We start from the raw sequence: 19,286 nt of genomic DNA on the forward strand, positions 1-19,286 counted from the left end.
GGGGGGTGCTATTATACAGATAATTCTTCATTGATTTCCAGCAGACATATATCTATAATGTGTTCTACATAATGAGACACGGCCATTTCTAGAACTAATTGCGCGGAGATTAATGGGCCACTTATGAAGTCAGGAGGTCACTATGAATATGGATAATTGGGTTACGCTCATAAAGGGGCACTGACACCACCCGCCCAGGACTGACCAATAATCGGGATTTAATTAGTCGCTGATTGCCTTTCATTATGATACTCCGGGGTGTCGTCCTTATGAAACAGCTGCGGGTTTCGCACAGCGCCGGAGCGGAGTCACTGTTGTGTCAGACGTCGTTTATAGAACAGGGAAGTGCACGTGCAGAACTCCAGCTGGACCCACATGAACACCAGGACATCTCATGAACCCGCTCATTCAGTTCTAATGGACATATTATGTCTGGGTAGACGACCGCCGGTGCTCCGGTGCATTGCGTTACCACATATACATTAGTGTGCATGGTTTTCACGTGCTAACGTACACGGCGGTCAGGTGGCCCATTCAGTGATCATTGGGAGCCAGTAAGAGGCACCCATATCTGTACATTGAGGAGTGGACCAGAGTTTTCTGAATTTCTCCCCGTGGGAGTGGCACTGTGTTCCTTTAAGGAAAAATGATTCTTTTTTGCTTTTCTTAAGTTGCTTTTTTAAAATATGTATAAGGGACAGTTTTTAATAGGGATGCACCGATACCGATACTAGTATCAGTGCCAACACCGAGTTTTTGGGCAAGTACTTGTACTCGCCCAAATGCTCCGATACTTTCTCCGTTTCCCGGAACTTCCAGTCAGAGGGAGATTTCCTCTGGCCGGCAGTGCCGCGAGGGAACATGGAGTTGGCTTCCTGGCCAGTCAGGAACCCGGGCGGTGGGTCAGTAATGGAGTCACCTGGCTTCCTGACTGAGGATAAAGATCTTTATTCAGGTGAGTCCCAGATGATCTAGTTAGGTCAGCAAGTCCCTCTGGACAGGAGGAATAATGGGAGGTATCAAGTACTACTAAGGAACTTACATGCACCGAGGGAAAGAAAGTTCTCTGAGGCAGAGGGTCCTGGAAGGCGAATAGTTCTAGAGGTCGAGCTGACAGCTGGGGTCAAGAGGTTAGCAAAACCCAAGTGGACCAGGAAATGTGCATCAGTCAGTGCAGGAGCACAAGGAGCAGCCGGCTTGATGCTGTTTGGCCAAGAAGGCGGCTTCCTGGCCAATCAGGAAGCCGGGAGGCGGGTCATTATCCGTCACCTGGCTTCCTGACTGAGGATAAAGATCTTTATTCAGGTGAGTCCCAGATGATCTAGTTAGGTCAGCAAGTCCCTCTGGACAGGAGGAATAATGGGAGGTATCAAGTACTACTAAGGAACTTACATGCACCGAGGGAAAGAAAGTTCTCTGAGGCAGAGAGTCCTGGAAGGCGAATAGTTCTAGAGGTCGAGCTGACAGCTGGGGTCAAGAGGTTAGCAAAACCCAAGTGGACCAGGAAATGTGCATCAGTCAGTGCAGGAGCACAAGGAGCAGCCGGCTTGATGCTGATTGGCCAAGAAGGCGGCTTCCTGGCCAATCAGGAAGCCGGGAGGCGGGTCATTACGTATCGGTACTCGTTCTCGATACTGGAAAACCGGTATCGGTGCATGACTATTTTTCACGCCAATAGAATTTTAAAAAATGTTATTCAGTTACAAAAGTGTTTTTCATACAGTGTAATGTGTCCGTAGCTTTTGTCTGACCCCAAATGCCTACGGGCCCCCCCTTTTCTCGTCCATTGATGCAGCGGTACCTTGGGTCACCTGTACTATAGTAACACACAATGACGCCTTCTTGTTTATTAAGCATTCTATATAAGTTACTCTCCTAGAGGCCCCGTACAATACCCAGCACTGTGCGGTCTCTCCATATGTGTGTGGCCATTAGAGGCACGGTGACATTGTAAACTGCAAGCTCCTTTTCAGAAAAGTCTTTTTTTTCTTTCTTTTCTGAAGCTGCCTTTTAATCTGTTATGTGGGCGGTTTTTATGCCAACAGAGTAAAAAAAAATGTGATTTAGTATTTTTTTTTCATAGTTTTTTTTTTTTTTTCCATACAAGGTTTTTCATACAGTGTATAACAAAGTGTCTGCAGCTCTCATGTGACCCTAAATGACTATAAACCTCCCATTCCTTTTCCGAAATATACTTTTTTGTTTTTTTACTAAATCACAACTCTATTGGCATAAAAATTAGTCACGTGACATTTTGAAATGCGGCTTCAGAAAAGCAAAAAAAAAAATTTTTTTTTCATACAGTGTATTAGAAATGTGATGTGTCTGAAGCTCCCTTCTGTCCCTAAGGCACACCTGGGCGTTTTGTAGCGCGTTCCTACGCTCTGCAAAACGCTCAAACATAGAAATCCCATTATTTCCTATGGGTATGGTCCCCACCTGGGTGTATTACAGGCCAAATAAACGCGCTACAAAACATCCTACGCCCAAAAAAGTACAGGAGCTTCTTTGGGGCGTATTTGTCCACGCGTATCCATTGGGATACAGCCAGGTAGCCCTCGGAAACACGCGTTTGTCGTGCGTTTTTTTACCGCGAATCGCGGTAAAAACGCACGGCACGAAACGCGCATATTGGATGCGCCTAGGTGTGAACCCAGCCTTAGGGCTCATTCACACCACCTTCAGATCACCTCCAGACCAGACCAGATTGTTTCTGGACCTAAAATGCATCCCAATGTTTCCCTATGCTCTTCTTGGGCTCAGTTCACACCATCGCCGTCAGTTCCAGACCAGAAAAACACTGCGTGTCACATTTTGTCTGGTCTGGAACACCGCAAACGCGCACAAACGCGTCAAGAACGGAATGCAACGGGAAAAAAAACTAATTTTTTTTTTGGGCTGCTTTGGATGATCTCATCACCCCTGGACTATGGAGAGAGAGAGAGAGAGATTTGTGAAGATAGGAACCATGATGGCTGAAGTGGACACCAAATTCTTTGTAGAACATTAGTGGAAGCCTGCCCAGAGCTGCATGATCCGAGGCATGGGCGATATAATAACAATAATAGGAAGATGGACGAGTGCAGAGGCATTGCTGCCCAGGTTGTCCCCGGCTATGATCATTTGAGCACCTCTGAAACCTCTGTAGGTCTTGCAAGAGGTCCCCAAGCAAGACCTAAAATTGAACGCATCAAAAACGCGGCAAAATGCACCAGATCTGGTCCAGAAAATGGTGTGAACCTGCCCTAAATGACTAGAAACCTCAGATCTTCTTGTGAATTGATGCGGCGGTAGCCCAGGTCACCCGCACTATAGTAACACACAATAAATAACACCTTCTCGCTTCTTAAGCACTCTACATAGGTTGCTCTCCTATAAGCCTCGTACAATACCGGGGCTCCGCGTGGTCGTGGTGACATTGTAAACTGCAAGTTCCTTTTCAGAAATTTTTTTTTTTTCACTGAATCACATTTTTTTGGCATTTATTGGCATAAAAACTGTCCACATAATATATAAAAACGCAGCTGCATAGAAAACAACCACCCGCCCGGCGCCCAGAACTGCATGTCCCGGGCATCGGGAGATAGGAATTCCACACCCCCGCTGCCCCTCTACTCCCTGCTGCCCCAAGGCCGGGGCTTGGTTGGCCTTGTGGGAAATCCGGCCCTGACTACAGTACAAGTTGACCTGGGCTACCGCTGCATCAATTCACAAGAAAAAGGGAGGCTTGTAGCCATTTGGGAACGGACAAAAGCTACAGACACATTACATTTTTAATACACTGTATCAAAAACACCGAAAAACTGTTTTAAAAATTCTATTGGCATAAAAACTGTTCATGATACATATTAAAACGCAACTTCAGAAAAGCAAAAAATAAAATGTTTTCTTTAAGTGAAGGTCTTATTGTATTGTACTGCAGTACAGGTGACCTGAGCTGCTGCTGCTGCCTCAATTGACAACAAGAAGATAGGGAGGTTTACAGTATATATGTATATATCACACAAGAGAAACAGACGATTTACATTTTTAACGCACTTAACATTTTTTACTTAATCACATTTTTTTTTTTTTACTCTGTTGGCATAGAAATTGGCCACATAACATATTAAAATGCAGCTTCGGAAAAAAAAAGTGTTTTTCATACAGTGTATTAAAACGTAAAGTGTCTGTAGCTCTGGTGTGACCCTAAATGACTATAAACCTACCTTTCCTTTTCTGAAGCTGCATTTTAATATGTATTACAGACAGTTTTTATGCGAATTGAAAAAAAATGTTTTCTGTTAAAAAAGTGTTTTTCAAAAAGTGTCTGTAGTTGAAATAGGCGGTACACGGGCAAAGGTCCAATAAGGCGCACACTTGATTTGGGTTAAGTTCTGTGCTGCTGCCTAGGGCGTAGCAACCGTGTTTGTTCACTGTTTTAATTGCCTGTGTGGTGGGCATTCAGGTGAAGAAGGATGTAACATCAAAGGTAGGGCCGGATTTGTTGCCCCAAGGCCAGGTTCCTCTATGCGCACCCCTCCCCGCCAAACAAACCCCCCCACCCCCCCCATGGAGAAAGGACCTGCAGGCTGCCCTCGCTGTTCATTTAGCTCAAAGCAGGGCTAAATGTAGAAAGCAAATACCCGCCCAGGCGCCCGGAACTGCATGTCCCAGGCATCGGGAGATAGGAATTCCACACCCCTGCTGCCCCTCTACTCCCTGCTGCCCCTGTGGGAAATCCGTCCCTGACCATAGGATACCATTGTTTCCTCTGTGCTGCGTATGTTAATTCGAGCAACATTCACCATATTTATTCTCAGAGGATTTCTGTACAAGTCATTCTGAATTGAGAAAGCTGGTCGGATGACCAGCAAAGCATCCTCAAGTAAAATATTGCAAGTCCAGTTGCCTTGACTTATTTTTTACAGATACATTTCTAAAGCAGCACCTCAGGTCACCCATGTTGTAGAAGTTCCTTTTCAGAAAGGTGTTTTTTTTTCTATTCTAAAGCCACATCGTAATATGTATTATGACCATTTTTATGCGGACAGAGTAAAGAAAAAAATGATTTCAGTAGAGAAAAAGTGTTTTTCAAAAAGTATTGCAAAAAGTAAACCTCTCGCTTGACCCTAAGTGTCTACAAGCCTCCTTTTCTCTTGTCCATTGATGTAGCAGTAGCACAGGTCACCCCTACTACAGTAACACACAATAGCGCCTTCTCTTTACTCAAGCATACTACAAAAGTTGCTCTCCTATAGGCCCCCCGCCCCCCGTACAATTGTATACCTGACGCCGTACAAAAGAGTGCTGTTTTAGTGCTTTACCCGCTTCTCCTCGAAGAGCTTTCTCCAACCTGATACCTTGGATCTCAAGAGCCCGGTGCTTCTCTTCTGTCTCTTGTAGCTGACGCTGTATTGTCTAAAGGAAGAAAAAAAAAAAAAGACCACTTGTTACAGTGTTACTCTTGCGTGGGTGCTGCCTACTTCACGCGGCGTGCCTGCGGCGCGCAGTTCTTGACGGTTTCCTGGAACATCATACAATTAGGTGGCTCTAGAGCCGGTCTGTTTACCGGCAGCCCTCAGTCCCGGGTTAGAAAACAAGATGAATTGCTTTTATGGCTCGGCTTTCTAAAGGGGCTTCGGGGGCCGCGGATTTCCTTTATAATGCGGCTTTTGTAAAAGGCTACAAATAAGGCGCAAACGGGATCATTTTAAAGGGAAATGTATTAAGTATTTCACATTTTTCAGCCATTGTCGTACCACTGACCTCAGAGTCACTTTCGAGGTCAGCTTGACTTTTTTTTCTTGCTGTTCCATGTTTTGATTACTGTGTTTCTTAGATGGCTTTGTACAAAGCTCCCTCTCGTGGCCATCTGCATATCAGGCAAATCCTTTCCATAAACAATTTCTATTCACTTGCAACATACCGCGGAACTGTGCAATGCTCAGGAAAGTCAACTCCCTAAAACAGCACCCTTCCCTCTTGCCACGGCATAGCCCTCTCCTCTTCTGGGAGTGTCTAATTACTGTCTGTGTTGCTTCAGCTCCTCTGCCTAAAAAGTCAACTCCCTAAAACAGCCCTCTCCTCTTCTGGGAGTGTCTAATTACTGTCTGTGTTGCTCCAGCTCCTCTGCCCCTCCCCACACCTTCCTACATAACCTTTCATGTAGCTGGCAGGGAAGAAGCAAAGGGGAATACTATAGTGCGGGCGTCACTAAATGGTGGACCTATGACCAGAAATGGAACGAGTGGCAGTTCTGTCCGGACCGCCATCGCCGACCTGCACTGTGTTATGGATGGCTAACAGTGGATACACCGGCCTCCAAGACCAGTGCATCCATTTCCAGCCATAACCCAGCACTCCGCTTCACTCATTGGATGCTAGTACTGCCGGTGTCAGGCAGGGCCGGATGCTACAACTACAAATTATCTGGGTAGCCGTACAGCCACCAGATCACATGTAGCACCCCCTCCCTGTACCACCCCGCCAAGGTTTTCAGGTCTCCAGCTCCGCCGGGAGGCCCGGGACCACGACGAACAGTGTCAGGATGTAGAGCGGGAGCAGACCGAGGAACACCTGTTGCCTGATCTGCTCGGTGCTAAAGGAAGCAGGGAGCGCTGTGCTCTCAGCGCTTCCTGCTTCAGAGCTGTCAAAACCTGGCTGAAGTATCAGGTAAACAGATGATCAAGCACAATCCTGTGTTTGACCATCTGTATTGCTGGGCAGGGGGAGACATCAGGAGTCTGATAGACCCCTGATGTCTCTATAAAGAGAACCTGTTACCTTCAAATGCTGTCACTTAGGGGCTTGTTAGCCCCTTTGTGATAGCAAAAGTTAACTGAAAAAAAAAGTTAATAATAGTAAAATAAATAATGAAAAATAAGTGATAAAAAAAAAATTAAACCCAACTTTGCCGCCCCCGCTATCTGATATGAATGAACACATGTATGTAAGGCATGCACGTGTTTGAAAATGGGCGAGAGATCGGCTTATCAGTTCTGTGCCTGGGGGGACACACACCAACAGCTGTGTGTTGTAGTGCAGCTGCTGGTGTGAATGCAGCCTACATAGCGGACTGCAGTACGGACACCGTGCGTTAAACGCACATAATATCTTATGGGAAGATTGCTGTTGAGCTGAATGGTCTGGTGACAGGGCCTCTTGTGTGTGATGCTGCCATGGTCCATTCTCTTCTGTTCTGCCAGCTTGGGTCGGAGGGAGCTGATCTATGTCAGGCTAGAGAAGGTCACGTCATTGGTTAATCTCAAAGCTTTTCTGCTCTGCTCTCTCTGTTCTGCTTTCACTCTCCACCTTCCCTGTGCCAGCTCCGGGTATTTCATGTTATTCACCCTGCGCCTCCTGGACCAGCTCAATGCCTGCCTGTGCCAAGCAGACACAGCTTATTCCTTCCACCAGAGACCCAGGAAAAGCAACCTTCAGGATTTCTTTTAGTTTAGTGTGAAACGTCTAAAACATGCAACGACCTCCATTACCAGTGCACAGTGTGTGATTGCCCTAAAACAGGAAATCAGACACAAACATTTCAAAAAACATTAAAAAAATTGTTTTAAGACTTTTAAAGTGTCACCATGAAGCCTTAAAGACCATCGCCCATCCAGCTAATACTTCTATTTCATACTGTCTGACCTCTGCATGAACTCTGAGACTGACAAAGCTTCTTCTCCACTTTCAGTGCATTACATATGGTGCTACTTTAGATGAAGATAAGAGGAACTGCAAATAAGGTTTTGTTGTAATCATCCTGGCTCCGTCCCTTCTCTTAGATCTTTAGATATCACTAGAGGGGTCCCCAGCAGGAGGAAGGAGGTCCTGATTCTTCTATATAGATCTTTATTATCACTAGAGGGGTCCCCAGCAGGAGGAAGGAGGTCCTGATTCCTCTATATAGATCTTTATTATCACTAGAGGGATCACCAGCAGGAGGAAGGAGGTCCTGATCCCTCTATATAGATCTTTATTATCACTAGAGGGATCCCCAGCAGGAGGAAGGAGGTCCTGATTCCTCTATATAGATCTTTATTATCACTAGAGGGATCCCCAGCAGGAGGAAGGAGGTCCTGATTCCTCTATATAGATCTTTATTATCACTAGAGGGATCCCCAGCAGGAGGAAGGAGGTCCTGATTCCTCTATATAGATCTTTATTATCACTAGAGGGATCCCCAGCAGGAGGAAGGAGGTCCTGATTCCTCTATATAGATCTTTATTATCACTAGAGGGATCCCCAGCAGGAGGAAGGAGGTCCTGATTCCTCTATATAGATCTTTATTATCACTAGAGGGATCCCCAGCAGGAGGAAGGAGGTCCTGATTCCTCTATATAGATCTTTATTATCACTAGAGGGATCCCCAGCAGGAGGAAGGAGGTCCTGATTCCTCTATATAGATCTTTATTATCACTAGAGGGATCCCCAGCAGGAGGAAGGAGGTCCTGATTCCTCTATATAGATCTTTATTATCACTAGAGGGGTCTCCAGCAGGAGGAAGGAGGTCCTGATTCCTTTATATAGATCTTTAGATATCACTAGAGGGATCCCCAGCAGGAGGAAGGAGGTCCTGATTCCTCTATATAGATCTTTATTATCACTAGAGGGATCCCCAGCAGGAGGAAGGAGGTCCTGATCCCTCTATATAGATCTTTATTATCACTAGAGGGATTCCCGGTAGGAGGAAGGAGGTCCTGATTCCTCTATATAGATCTTTATTATCATTAGAGGGATCCCCAGCAGGAGGAAGGAAGTCCTGATTCCTCTATATAGATCTTTAGTTATCACTAGAAGGATCCCCCGGCAGGAGGAAGGAAGGAGGTCCTGATTCCTTTATATAGATCTTTAGATATCACTAGAGGGATCCCCAGCAGGAGGAAGGAGGTCCTGATTCCTCTATATAGATCTTTATTATCACTAGAGGGATCCCCAGCAGAAGGAAGGAGGTCCTGATTCCTCTACATAGATCTTTAGATATCACTAGAGGGGTCACCAGCAGAAGGAAGGAGGTCCTGATCCCTCTATATAGATCTTTATTATCACTAGAGGGGTCCCCAGCAGAAGGAAGGAGGTCCTGATCCCTCTATATAGATCTTTATTATCACTAGAGGGATCCCCAGCAGGAGGAAGGAGGTCCTGATTCCTCTATATAGATCTTTATTATCACTAGACGGATCTCCAGCAGGAGGAAGCAGGTCCTGATTCCTCTATATAGATCTTTATTATCACTAGACGGATCGCCAGCAGGAGGAAGGAGGTCCTGATTCCTCTATATAGATCTTTAGTTAGACCTCATTTAGAAAACTGTGTCCAGTTTTGGAGATCTCACTTAAAAAAAGATCACGGGGTCATGACCTCAACTTAGTGGGAAGAAAGTTCAAAACTAACCTTACAAAGTGTTATTTTAGAGGGTAGTAGATACTTGGAACAGACTTCCAGCAGAGGTAGGGAGTTAGTCAACAGTAAGTGACATTAAACATGTTTGGGACACACACAGATCTAAACTCAATGGAGCACTCGGTCTATTCTTCTATGTTTCACCTGAGCCTTGTGCAGTCTCTTCAGCTCTTCTTGTTTGGCCCTCAGTCTGGCTTCTCTCTCCATCCTCCTTTGCTGCTTGGAAGTCGGGGGGTTCTGCAGGAAAAAGATTGTTAAAGGACCAAGTAACCATATACAAAATAAAAATCAAATACACATACCTGTATATCTAAATCAGGCGTGTCAAGTATGAGCTGACATGAGACATGACATGAGAAACATTAGACTTCCATAGAGACACTAGACTTCCATAGAGACACTAGACTTCTATGGGGACACTAGACTTCTATGGGGACCCCAGACTTCTGTGGGGACACTAGACCTCTGTAGAGACACTAGACTTCTATACAGACACTAGACTTCTAAAGAGATACTAGAGTTCTATAGGGACACTAGACTTGTGTAGGGACACTAGACCTCTATAGGGACACTCCACTTCTATACAGACACTAGACTTCTGTAGGGACACTAGACTTCTATACAGACACTAGACTTCTATAGGGACACTAGACTTCTATACAGACACTAGACTTCTATACAGACACTAGACTTCTGTAAGGACACTAGACTTCTATACAGACACTAGACTTCTATAGGGACACTAGACTTCTGTAGATACACTAGACCTCTATAGGGACACTAGACTTCTGTAGATACACTACACTTCTATAGGGACACTGGACTTCTATACAGACACTAGACTTCTGTAGGGACACTAGACTTCTATACAGACAGTAGACTTCTATAGGGACACTAGACTTCTATAGGGACACTGGACTTCTATACAGACACTAGACTTCTATAGGGACACTGGACTTCAATAGTGACACTAGACTTCTATACAGACCCTAGATTGCTGTAGGGACACTAGACCTCTATAGGGACACTGGACTTCTGTAGGGACACTATACTTCTATACAGACCCTAGATTGCTGTAGGGACACTAGACCTCTATAGGGACACTGGACTTCTGTAGGGACACTAGACTTCTATAGGGACACTAGACCTCTATAGGGACGCAGGCCGTTGTACCTTGAACGACGAGGATGGTCCATATGAGATATCTTCATCGGAAGAGCTTGAGAAATTCTCACTTTTTGTCACTCTGTTTTTCATTTCTGAAACAGTAAAAAAAAAAAAAAAAAAAAGAGAATGGATTTGTGAGTTAAAACACGGAACGTATTGCAGAACACCTGGCACCGGGTGCCACGCGGCACGTCTCCACCATCCTGGGCCCTAGGGGCTGTTTTATGCCTGTCTCCCGTCCAGGCCCCCAGGGACCCCGTCCCTGACAATCCCGGCTCTGTGTGCATCTGAAGCACTGCAGACAAGGCGCTGGCTCGATTGTATCTGTAAACAGCAATTAGCCGGGGTGACAGCGCATGAATGCACTTAAGGGCTCCGTCTCTAATTAAAAATGGATGTTTCAGGTTTGCAGTATATATGTATCTTTTTTCCCTTTTAATACACGATGGCGTAACGCTCGCCAGCTCGCAGACAAATGAGCCTTACGTGTCTTTTTTTTGCGTCTGGAGCGCGGCCCGCTCGGCGACATCTGTTCAGCGTCCCGAGCCCGCGGCGTCAGGTTGTCTGAGGGTGTCTAAAACACAAAGCGGCTCAGCGAATAACATAGTGGAAAGGGCACGGGTGCACCGCGGCCGTAGGCAGCCAATCAGAGATCAGCTTTTATCAGTCAATGTAGCAAGACTTCTGGAAGATTGTTTCTGATTGGTGGAGGACGCCATGCGCCTCTCTGACCTTATTTACCATAAAGTTCTAAGATTGTTTTATTTCCAGATTCTGCCCATTCCTGGCGCTCCTTCTACATTATTCATAACGTTCCTTTGTTAGAAGTATTAATATCTGACATGAAGTGCCACTGGGCATTGCTTCAGCAACTGTTAAGTGTGTGCAGCCTGGTGACAGGAAATGTTTTTTTTAAGTTTAGAACAGAGAAAGGAAGGGCTGGAACCTCTGTCAGGTCTGTATTGCTGTCTATATCCCCTGGCAGGTTGTCCTAGTGACAGAGTGTCCGGGTGTCTGCAGGACAGGAAGTGAGGCAAATTCTACCATGTGGGGACAAAGATAGAGATAGATAGATAGATAGATAGATAGATAGATAGATAGATAGACTAGATAGAGATAGGCATAGATAGTGTCACAGACAGAACTGAGGGGTCCCCATCAGTGGCGTAACAATCACCATAGCGACCCAGGCGGCCGCTATGGGGCCCGGGGCACAGTGGGGCCCGGCCAGATGCCGTGCGGGCCGACTGGGTCGCTATGGGATCCTCTGCTGGTGGCTTTCTCTGGCGGCTGAAGATGAACATGCTGCTGTTCAGATCACTGACAGTAATCTGTGCAGCAGCGCGTTCCTCTCCACAGAGTCAATGAGAGCCAGCAGCGGCGGTGGAGCAGGCTGGACCCGGCAGTGGAGGAGGCGGGGCCCGTGGTCGGTAGCAGGGGAGGAGGCGGGCCCGGCGACGGAGGAGGAGGCGGGACCCATCAGCGACCGTGGAGGAAGAGGAGGCGGACAGGTAAGGAGTGCGACCAGCCCACCTGAGGGTGACCCTGCAGAGCCCACCATAGAGAGTCTATGGTGGGCTCTGCAGGTTCACCCTCAGGTGGGATCTGGAGTGGGCTCTGCAAGGGGTATAACTAGAAATCACAGGGCCCCATACAAAATTTTGCTATGGAGCCCTGTGATTTCTAGTTACGCCCTTGGTCCCCCATATAGGAAAAAGAGTGGCAAATTTATAAATTGATATATTCCCAGAGTGCAACAGTACTCCAATTGTAATGAAAAACAATTCTCCCTCGGAGATGCACACACTGGGAAATAGATAGATAGATAGATAGATAGATAGATAGATAGATAGATAGATAGATAGATAGATAGATAGAATGATGGACAGGTAGATAGAATGTATATACAGTATATAGACAGACCATGCTGTATACTGCCTGTAGAGTTGGATCTCTTTACCAGTCTCCGGTGACAATGAGCACACTGGCGGTGATGACACTTTGCACAGGCTGGTAATAAATGACGATTATTAATATTAACACTCGGTTGCCATAGGAGCACGTTTACAAAGCGTTTTGTCTCTTTCACCGCCGTGCAATGTTTCTGCGTCTCGATGGCCTTTTACTCGCACATGTAAATCATAGTCTGCATGGCGAGGTGTGAAGGGCAAGGCCGCCGCGCATTGTTTTAAAAGCACTCAGCTTAACAATCACGAGCCGTCCTTCGGCGGCGGAGAGGAGCTGTTATTAATTGTTTATCACAATATACAGACACGGAAACCTCCTGACACCGATGGGCCGCGGAGAGAGGATGCGTGCGCGTACACAACGCAAGAATGCGACTGTTAATGTGCCATCTACACGGGACTGATGGGGGTCAGGGGCGCAAGCGGGGAACATACGCGTGCTTGGCCAGTGAGGGTGAAGTGCCAAGGACCAGAATGAGAACATGATATGAATTTATTTCCTCACTGGGACCTTGCTGCCTTAACTGTTTTGGCGCGGGGCGTTATTTTTTTGGATAAACACTTGGAAAACAATACAATATTACACCGAACAGTAATTTTTTTCAATCCAAAAAGTTTGAGAGAACTATGGGGTAAGCGTTTTCCCCCATAGTTCTCCTCAGGGTCAAGGGAGGACATATACTAGCGTCTTTCCGTGACCCTAAACTCAGTATATAGAGAGCTACAGCTCGTGGTATACTGAGACGCCGCAGCCGGGACATTACTGTTGAGATCCACCCAGCTGCGTGAGTGACAGATGGCTCTGCCTATCTAGGGGCAGAGCCAGATGTACCTGCCCCCTCCCCCGTCCGTTCCGCCAGTCAGGGACAGGAGAATCCCTGCAGGGAGTAGTGACTGACAGTCACGGCTCTCTGCAGGGAGATGATCGAGAAGTGAGCGAGTGACGGTATGCGTTCGCTCACTTCCCGATCTATTGAGCCGACGTGTGACAATTTCATTGTCACACGTCGGTCCGAACTGTGAGGCTGAGCGAAAATCACTCACCTCATAGTTCTCCTTTAAAGTAGGACCATGGCCTTCCTTTGCTCCTGCCGGCAAACTTACCCCATGCAGCTTCCTGTGATGGGGGTGGCAACAATGCTGCACTGCTCCACAGCAGAGTTGTCAACCTCCTGTACCCCACCCTCTCCCCCACCTAAGATGTCAAAACATTTTAACTACACTACAAAAATGAATAAATAAAATGTTTTCCTTGTTGATTTGTTTCATTTTTAGTCATTTAATATCGTTATTATATAAATCGAAGCAGAACTGCAGCCAAGAATAAAAAAATTAAAAATGAAGAGCCCATTAAAAGATAAAATAATAAAACCACAAAGAAGACAAAGAATAGCCCCCAAAATCATTTCGGTCAGTGGGACTGTGGCCCTCAGGAGAGAATACCCCCCCCAAGTCATTGGTGTTAGTCAATAACCCCCCACCCCAACTCGTTGGTGTCAGTGGAATCATAGCCCCAAGGAGAGAACAGCCCACCAAATCAATGGTGACAGTGGGATTGTGGGCCCCAGGGGAGAATAGCCCCTAAATCAGTGATGCCAGTGAAATCATGGCCCTCATGGGAGAATAGCCCCTTAATGAATAGGTGTCACTGCGATAGTGTCCCCCAGGAGACAATAGCCTCCCAAGCCATTGGTGACAGTGGGATAATGGTGGCCAGGTAAGAATAGCTCCTGAAATCATTGCTGTCAGTGGGTAAGTGGGGATAATTTTGTACCGGGAGAGAATGGTTCCCCAAATCCTTGGTGTCTGTTGTGTACCTCTTTGATGATGTCTGTCTATGTGCCGGTGCACCAGTGCTGAAACTATTTCAGATCCAATGGGCCCAGGTCAATCTGCCCATGGAGTAATTTCAGACGGGGTACTTTCATTCTTAAAAAGTGGTAGTAGTACCCTGGCTTTTCTGGTGATGCAATGGGTGGGGGCCCAGCAGAGGGTCCTCCAGTAGGCCGGTTCAAGCCTGATGTGACAGCAGTGGTTGAGAACCACTCTTCTAACCCTTCCCCACTGCATACAAAACAAAAAACGTTTGGCCTTTCCATTAAATATAGTTTAGTCTTCAGCATAATAGATACAGGAAACAAAAAAGCTCAACATTCCCTTTAACATTCTCTCACCTGACTGATGAACAGACAGCAGACGTGGAGCAGCCATGGAGTTGGCCCGAGGTCTCTCTTCCACTTCTTTTTCATTTGCCTTCCTGCTAAGTCCCCACGGTACATACCAAGCATCATTGGAAGATGCAGTTGGAGTATTTTCGGAGGGCCTGGTTATCAGTCTCAAAGATGAAAAAATGGAGCCTTTTCTGTTCCGGAAAGGTAGATCTGAATTCTCACTGGTTTGGGGGTTCTCTTTGAGGGTGAACCGTTCCAACATTTTTGGCATGTCCTCCAATTTAGAAGAAACGTTTGATCGCTGTAAAGAATTCCAAGAAGGGCCTTCATTAGAAGGTCTGAAATCACCCCGAGATGCGGAGGACTGGTAGGACATATAGTTCATTTCGGTATCGTTAAGGTTGGGCTGGGTTTCCGAACTGCTACGGCTCCTTCTGAAGAAAGTACCGGAAATGTCGAAAACATTTGTCGACGATACCGGCTTGGGTTTAGCAGCTGAAACTGGTTTTGGGCTCTCGGGAGCAGAGCCGACCGAACGCAAGAAGGACCTCTTTATGGCGTTGGACAAGATGGAGAACGCCGACTTTGGCTTGCTCTCCACCTCCCCACCTGGATCGTGGTTGACGTAAGAGGCTTGCTCGTGTACGTCTTTGGTTGGAGGTGGCCTAGGGTTCGTCGAATTCCAGTCCAGAAGTTTTGATTTTTCCTCGTTGGAAAGGACTAACTTTTTTAATGTTGGGTTTGCCGGGTTGTTTGGCTCACGATGTGTTGGGTCTTGCTCGTTGCGTTTGTCTTTCCTCTCTTCTTTTTCAAAAACATCACTGTGGTCACTGAGATACTCCGAAGGTGGATAATGAGTGCTGTAATTATTGGATGGGGTGTAGGAATACTGATAAGTGGAATTTGAATTCAAAGTCCTAGGTGCCCCATGGTCACTGTGTTTTGGGGCCACATTATTGCCGGACAGAGCTTTGTAATGAGGAATATAAGAAGGAATGGCCGGACAATCTTCCTCGGTAGCTTCGTATCTCTGGCCAGCAAGGTGAGCCTGGACGAAATGTTCTGGAGGATTATTGTTGAACACCTGCACAAGAAGGACAGTAAAATACTAAAGTGAACGCAGCACTATGTGTTCAATCAAAACGGCCTTGTACATCAATATACTCTACAACCCTTCCCCTGAAGAACACAAATGGTGTTTTTATGAAGGTTCTCATTCATCCAGGTCATGGTATAGCTAGTCGTAGTCAGTCACGTTCAGCTGGACTTGTTCTTTAATGCTGAAGATGTTTTGTAACTTACTAAAGCCACGTTTTCAACTTTAATGAGTGTCAGGGACATGCCCCATCATTTATATCCAGGCAGGCAGCTCAGACACCTCAATCCAATCAAGATGGAATGTGTCAAGGCAGATGATGATAGTCCAAAAACAGGATGGGAGGTTGAATTGCAATCGGCAGTGACCAAGTAGGAGGAGCCACAGTTGATTATATACCACAGCTGTGTAGTTACTCTTTACTGATCCCTCTCTATAAGGTATAGCCCTCTAAGTCCCTCCCTCTTACCTCATCGTCTGCAGAACTCAGAGCTCTGGTGCCATCTCTGCCCACTTGAGATGATCTTCGACCAATCAGAAGCGGGAAAGCTGAGAATGATACATAAAGGAAATTAAACGACTGCCTTTCAAAGACAACATAAACAAAATGGGAGCTACAAGTACAGGTGAAGGGCAGGGATGAAAACTTTACTTAATAATATAAGAAGTGTTAAAAACAACAGGATGGAGCTTTCCTTTAAGTACTTAAAGTGTATCTAAAGGGAAGAGTAGTTCCATGATAGGTGTGTTGGTAAAGAGCTGAACCCAACACAGGAAGGACGCTACTATAGATCTGAATTTTCGGGGCAGCTCTCTATCTGTTCTTGGTGATCCGCGGGAGTGGTAGCTCCCAGACCCGAATGGCCTTCGGACATGTGACTTTTCTGGCCAATCAGATGTGTTTTTTTTCGTAAACTCATCCGAAACTAATGAAAATTTCTTATTTAGTCTGAAACCCGGACCAAATTGAATTTCGGACCCGAATCCCAAAACCCAAAATAACGAAATATCCGAACCGAACCCAATTTTTCCGCAGCTTACATGTCTAGTGTTAATGGCAGCAAAGGTGAATCAAGTCGGCAAATATGGACAGCGCACGTGTTTTAGGAAGTTGGCGAGTCTTCTGTTGGGCGCTCCTATATACCTGTGTCACTATTATAAATGGTAGCTTGCAGTGCCAAGCTGCGGTAAACAAAGCTAGCAGGGTCTTGTCCTGTATTAAGAAGGGGATGTATTACAGGGACAAGTCTATAATTTTGCCTCTATATAGATCGTTGGTTCGGCCACATCTGGAGTACGCGGTCCAGTTTTGGTCGCCGGTACTGAGAAGGGATGTCCTTGAACTGGAGAGAGTCCAGCGGAGGGCAACCAAACTAATTAGGGGAATGGAGGACCAGAGCTATGAGACAAGGCTTCTGACCTTAAACATGTTTACGCTGGAATTAAGGACATTAAGGGGGGATATGATTTTCATGTACAAGATGTTCAATGGTGACAGCAACATTGGCAACAAACTGTTTGAGATTAACTGCATTACAAAGACTGGAGGCCACCACCTAAAGTTGGTGGAGAAAAAATTCCAGCACAATGGGCGAAGAGGGTTCTTTACAGTAAGAGCGGTTAGGGTCTGGAACTCAGTGCCACCGGCAGTGATTTCAGCCAAGAGTGTAGGTTTGTTCAAGAAACGTTTGGACAATTTCTTGAGGGACCGTAATATCCAGGGGTACCAGTATCCCTAAGAATGGGATGATGCGTGGACCTATATGGGTTGGACTTGATGGACGTCTTTATTCAACCCCAAATACTATGTAACTATGTAACTATTTGTGTCCCTCTATAAGATGTCTGTATTTGTCGGGAACGTCCGTCCTCCGATGTCTGAGGTCACTTTTACCCCAGAAAATGTGTCCCGTGTTCCTCATGAAACAAAATCTGGAACTCCAAATCAGAATCTGGACAGAGATGACTTAAGATGCCGTACAGAAGCCCGCCGAGCGTCTCGCCCAGAGGTGACCTTTATTTAATTTTTTCTGGATCACAGAAAACTATTTCAGCTGCATTTTTGGAATTCTTCTCAGGCATGTGCTCACAGCTGCTGTGTGTCGGCTGGAATGCCGGGCTGCCTGAAATGGAAGGGGGGAGAGCGCCCTCTAGAGGTCGTGTTCCGTATTACACTGCAGGAAGAGATGTGTTACTGGGAATCCTGGACACTTGTATTTCCGAGACCTACGAAGGCTCCATAAAGAGGACCTGTCAGTAACCTTACATGAAAACTTTCCTGACACGTCACAGTGGACAGCAACTGCATTGTTTTGTTTTTTTTAAACTTCCACCTTCTTTAATTAAAAAGCCGTCCTTGACTACCAGTTTAGTAATTTTGCCTAGGCTGAGATGATGTCATAAGTCTGCTGCAAACAGGAGGAAGCATTTGCTCAGTCTCCCCTCCCCCAGTGATCAGTGTGCTGCAGGCAGGAGGAAGCATTTCCTCAGTCTCCACTCCCCCCATGATCAGTCTGCTGCAGACAGGAGGAATCATTTCCTCAGTCCCTTCCCCCCCAAGTGATCAGTCTTCTGCAGGCAGGAGGAAGCATTTCCTCCGTCTCCCCTTCCCCAGTGATCAGGCTGCTGCAGGCAGGAGGAAGCACTTCCTCAGTCTTCCCTCCCCCAGTGATCAGTCTGCTGCAGGCAGGAGGAAGCACTTCCTCAGTCTTCCCTCCCCCAGTGATCAGTCTGCTGCAGGCAGGAGGAATCATTTCCTCAGTCCCCTCCCCCCCATGTGATCAGTCTTCTGCAGGCAGGAGGAAGCATTTCCTCAGTCTTCCCTCCCCCAGTGATCAGTCTGCTGCAGACAGGAGGAAGCATTTCCTCAGTCTTCCCTCCCCCAGTGATCAGTCTGCTGCAGACAGGAGGAAGCATTTCCTCAGTCTTCCCTCCCCCAGTGATCAGACTGCTGCAGGCAGGAGGAAGCATTTCCCCAGTCTCTTCTCCTCCAGTGATCCGTCTGCTGCAGGCAGGAGGAAGCATTTCCTCAGTCTTCCCTCCCCCGGTGATCAGACTGCAACATTGTAACTTTGTAGCAAGAGGTTATTTTGTGTCAGACATTTGTGAATACAGCCTAGAACTGTGTCATCTCTGAGCCGGCATCTCAGTCCAGGAAGTAGATGTTTAGATCTAATTTGCATAACGCCTTCCGAGAGCCAGCCCACTGCTTGCATCAGGGAAGATGAAGGCAGGAATGCGGAAAGATGGACAGAAATCATTGGATCATAACAAACAAATTGCATTCTCTTACTTGACTGAATCTTCTTCCTCCAGCGGTGAGTTTTGTTGGAAGAGACGGACGGATGGTTGCTGGCCCGGTTAAGTGCTGGAAGGAATCAGAGACAGAAGTAGAACCAGAGCGGCCTCATTCATCAAAGTGTAAATGTGTCAAAAGAAAAACTACTAATCTAAAGGCTCACACCACTACACGGGCTCATTCAATCTGTGTTCCTGTATCTC

The 19,286-nt window shown here is 46.4% G+C and overlaps 1 protein-coding gene across 1 annotated transcript in view; it reads right to left on the minus strand.

Annotated features, from left to right (window-relative positions):
• The window catches only part of MICALCL (MICAL C-terminal like), a 60,623-nt gene that overhangs the window by 10,399 nt on the left and 30,938 nt on the right, over nt 1-19,286 (minus strand). The window contains exons 4-9 of the mRNA XM_018554815.1: nt 19,078-19,152; nt 16,255-16,334; nt 14,693-15,773; nt 10,558-10,643; nt 9,529-9,621; nt 5,307-5,400 (exon numbers count right to left, since the gene is read on the minus strand). Coding sequence (XP_018410317.1) covers nt 5,307-5,400; nt 9,529-9,621; nt 10,558-10,643; nt 14,693-15,773; nt 16,255-16,334; nt 19,078-19,152 — 1,509 coding nt within the window. The remainder of the gene's footprint in view (nt 1-5,306; nt 5,401-9,528; nt 9,622-10,557; nt 10,644-14,692; nt 15,774-16,254; nt 16,335-19,077; nt 19,153-19,286) is intronic.

The sequence above is a fragment of the Nanorana parkeri genome, unplaced genomic scaffold, assembly GCF_000935625.1.
Source record: "Nanorana parkeri isolate BGI_ZX_2015 unplaced genomic scaffold, ASM93562v1 scaffold10, whole genome shotgun sequence".
Taxonomy (NCBI): Eukaryota; Metazoa; Chordata; class Amphibia; order Anura; family Dicroglossidae; genus Nanorana; species Nanorana parkeri.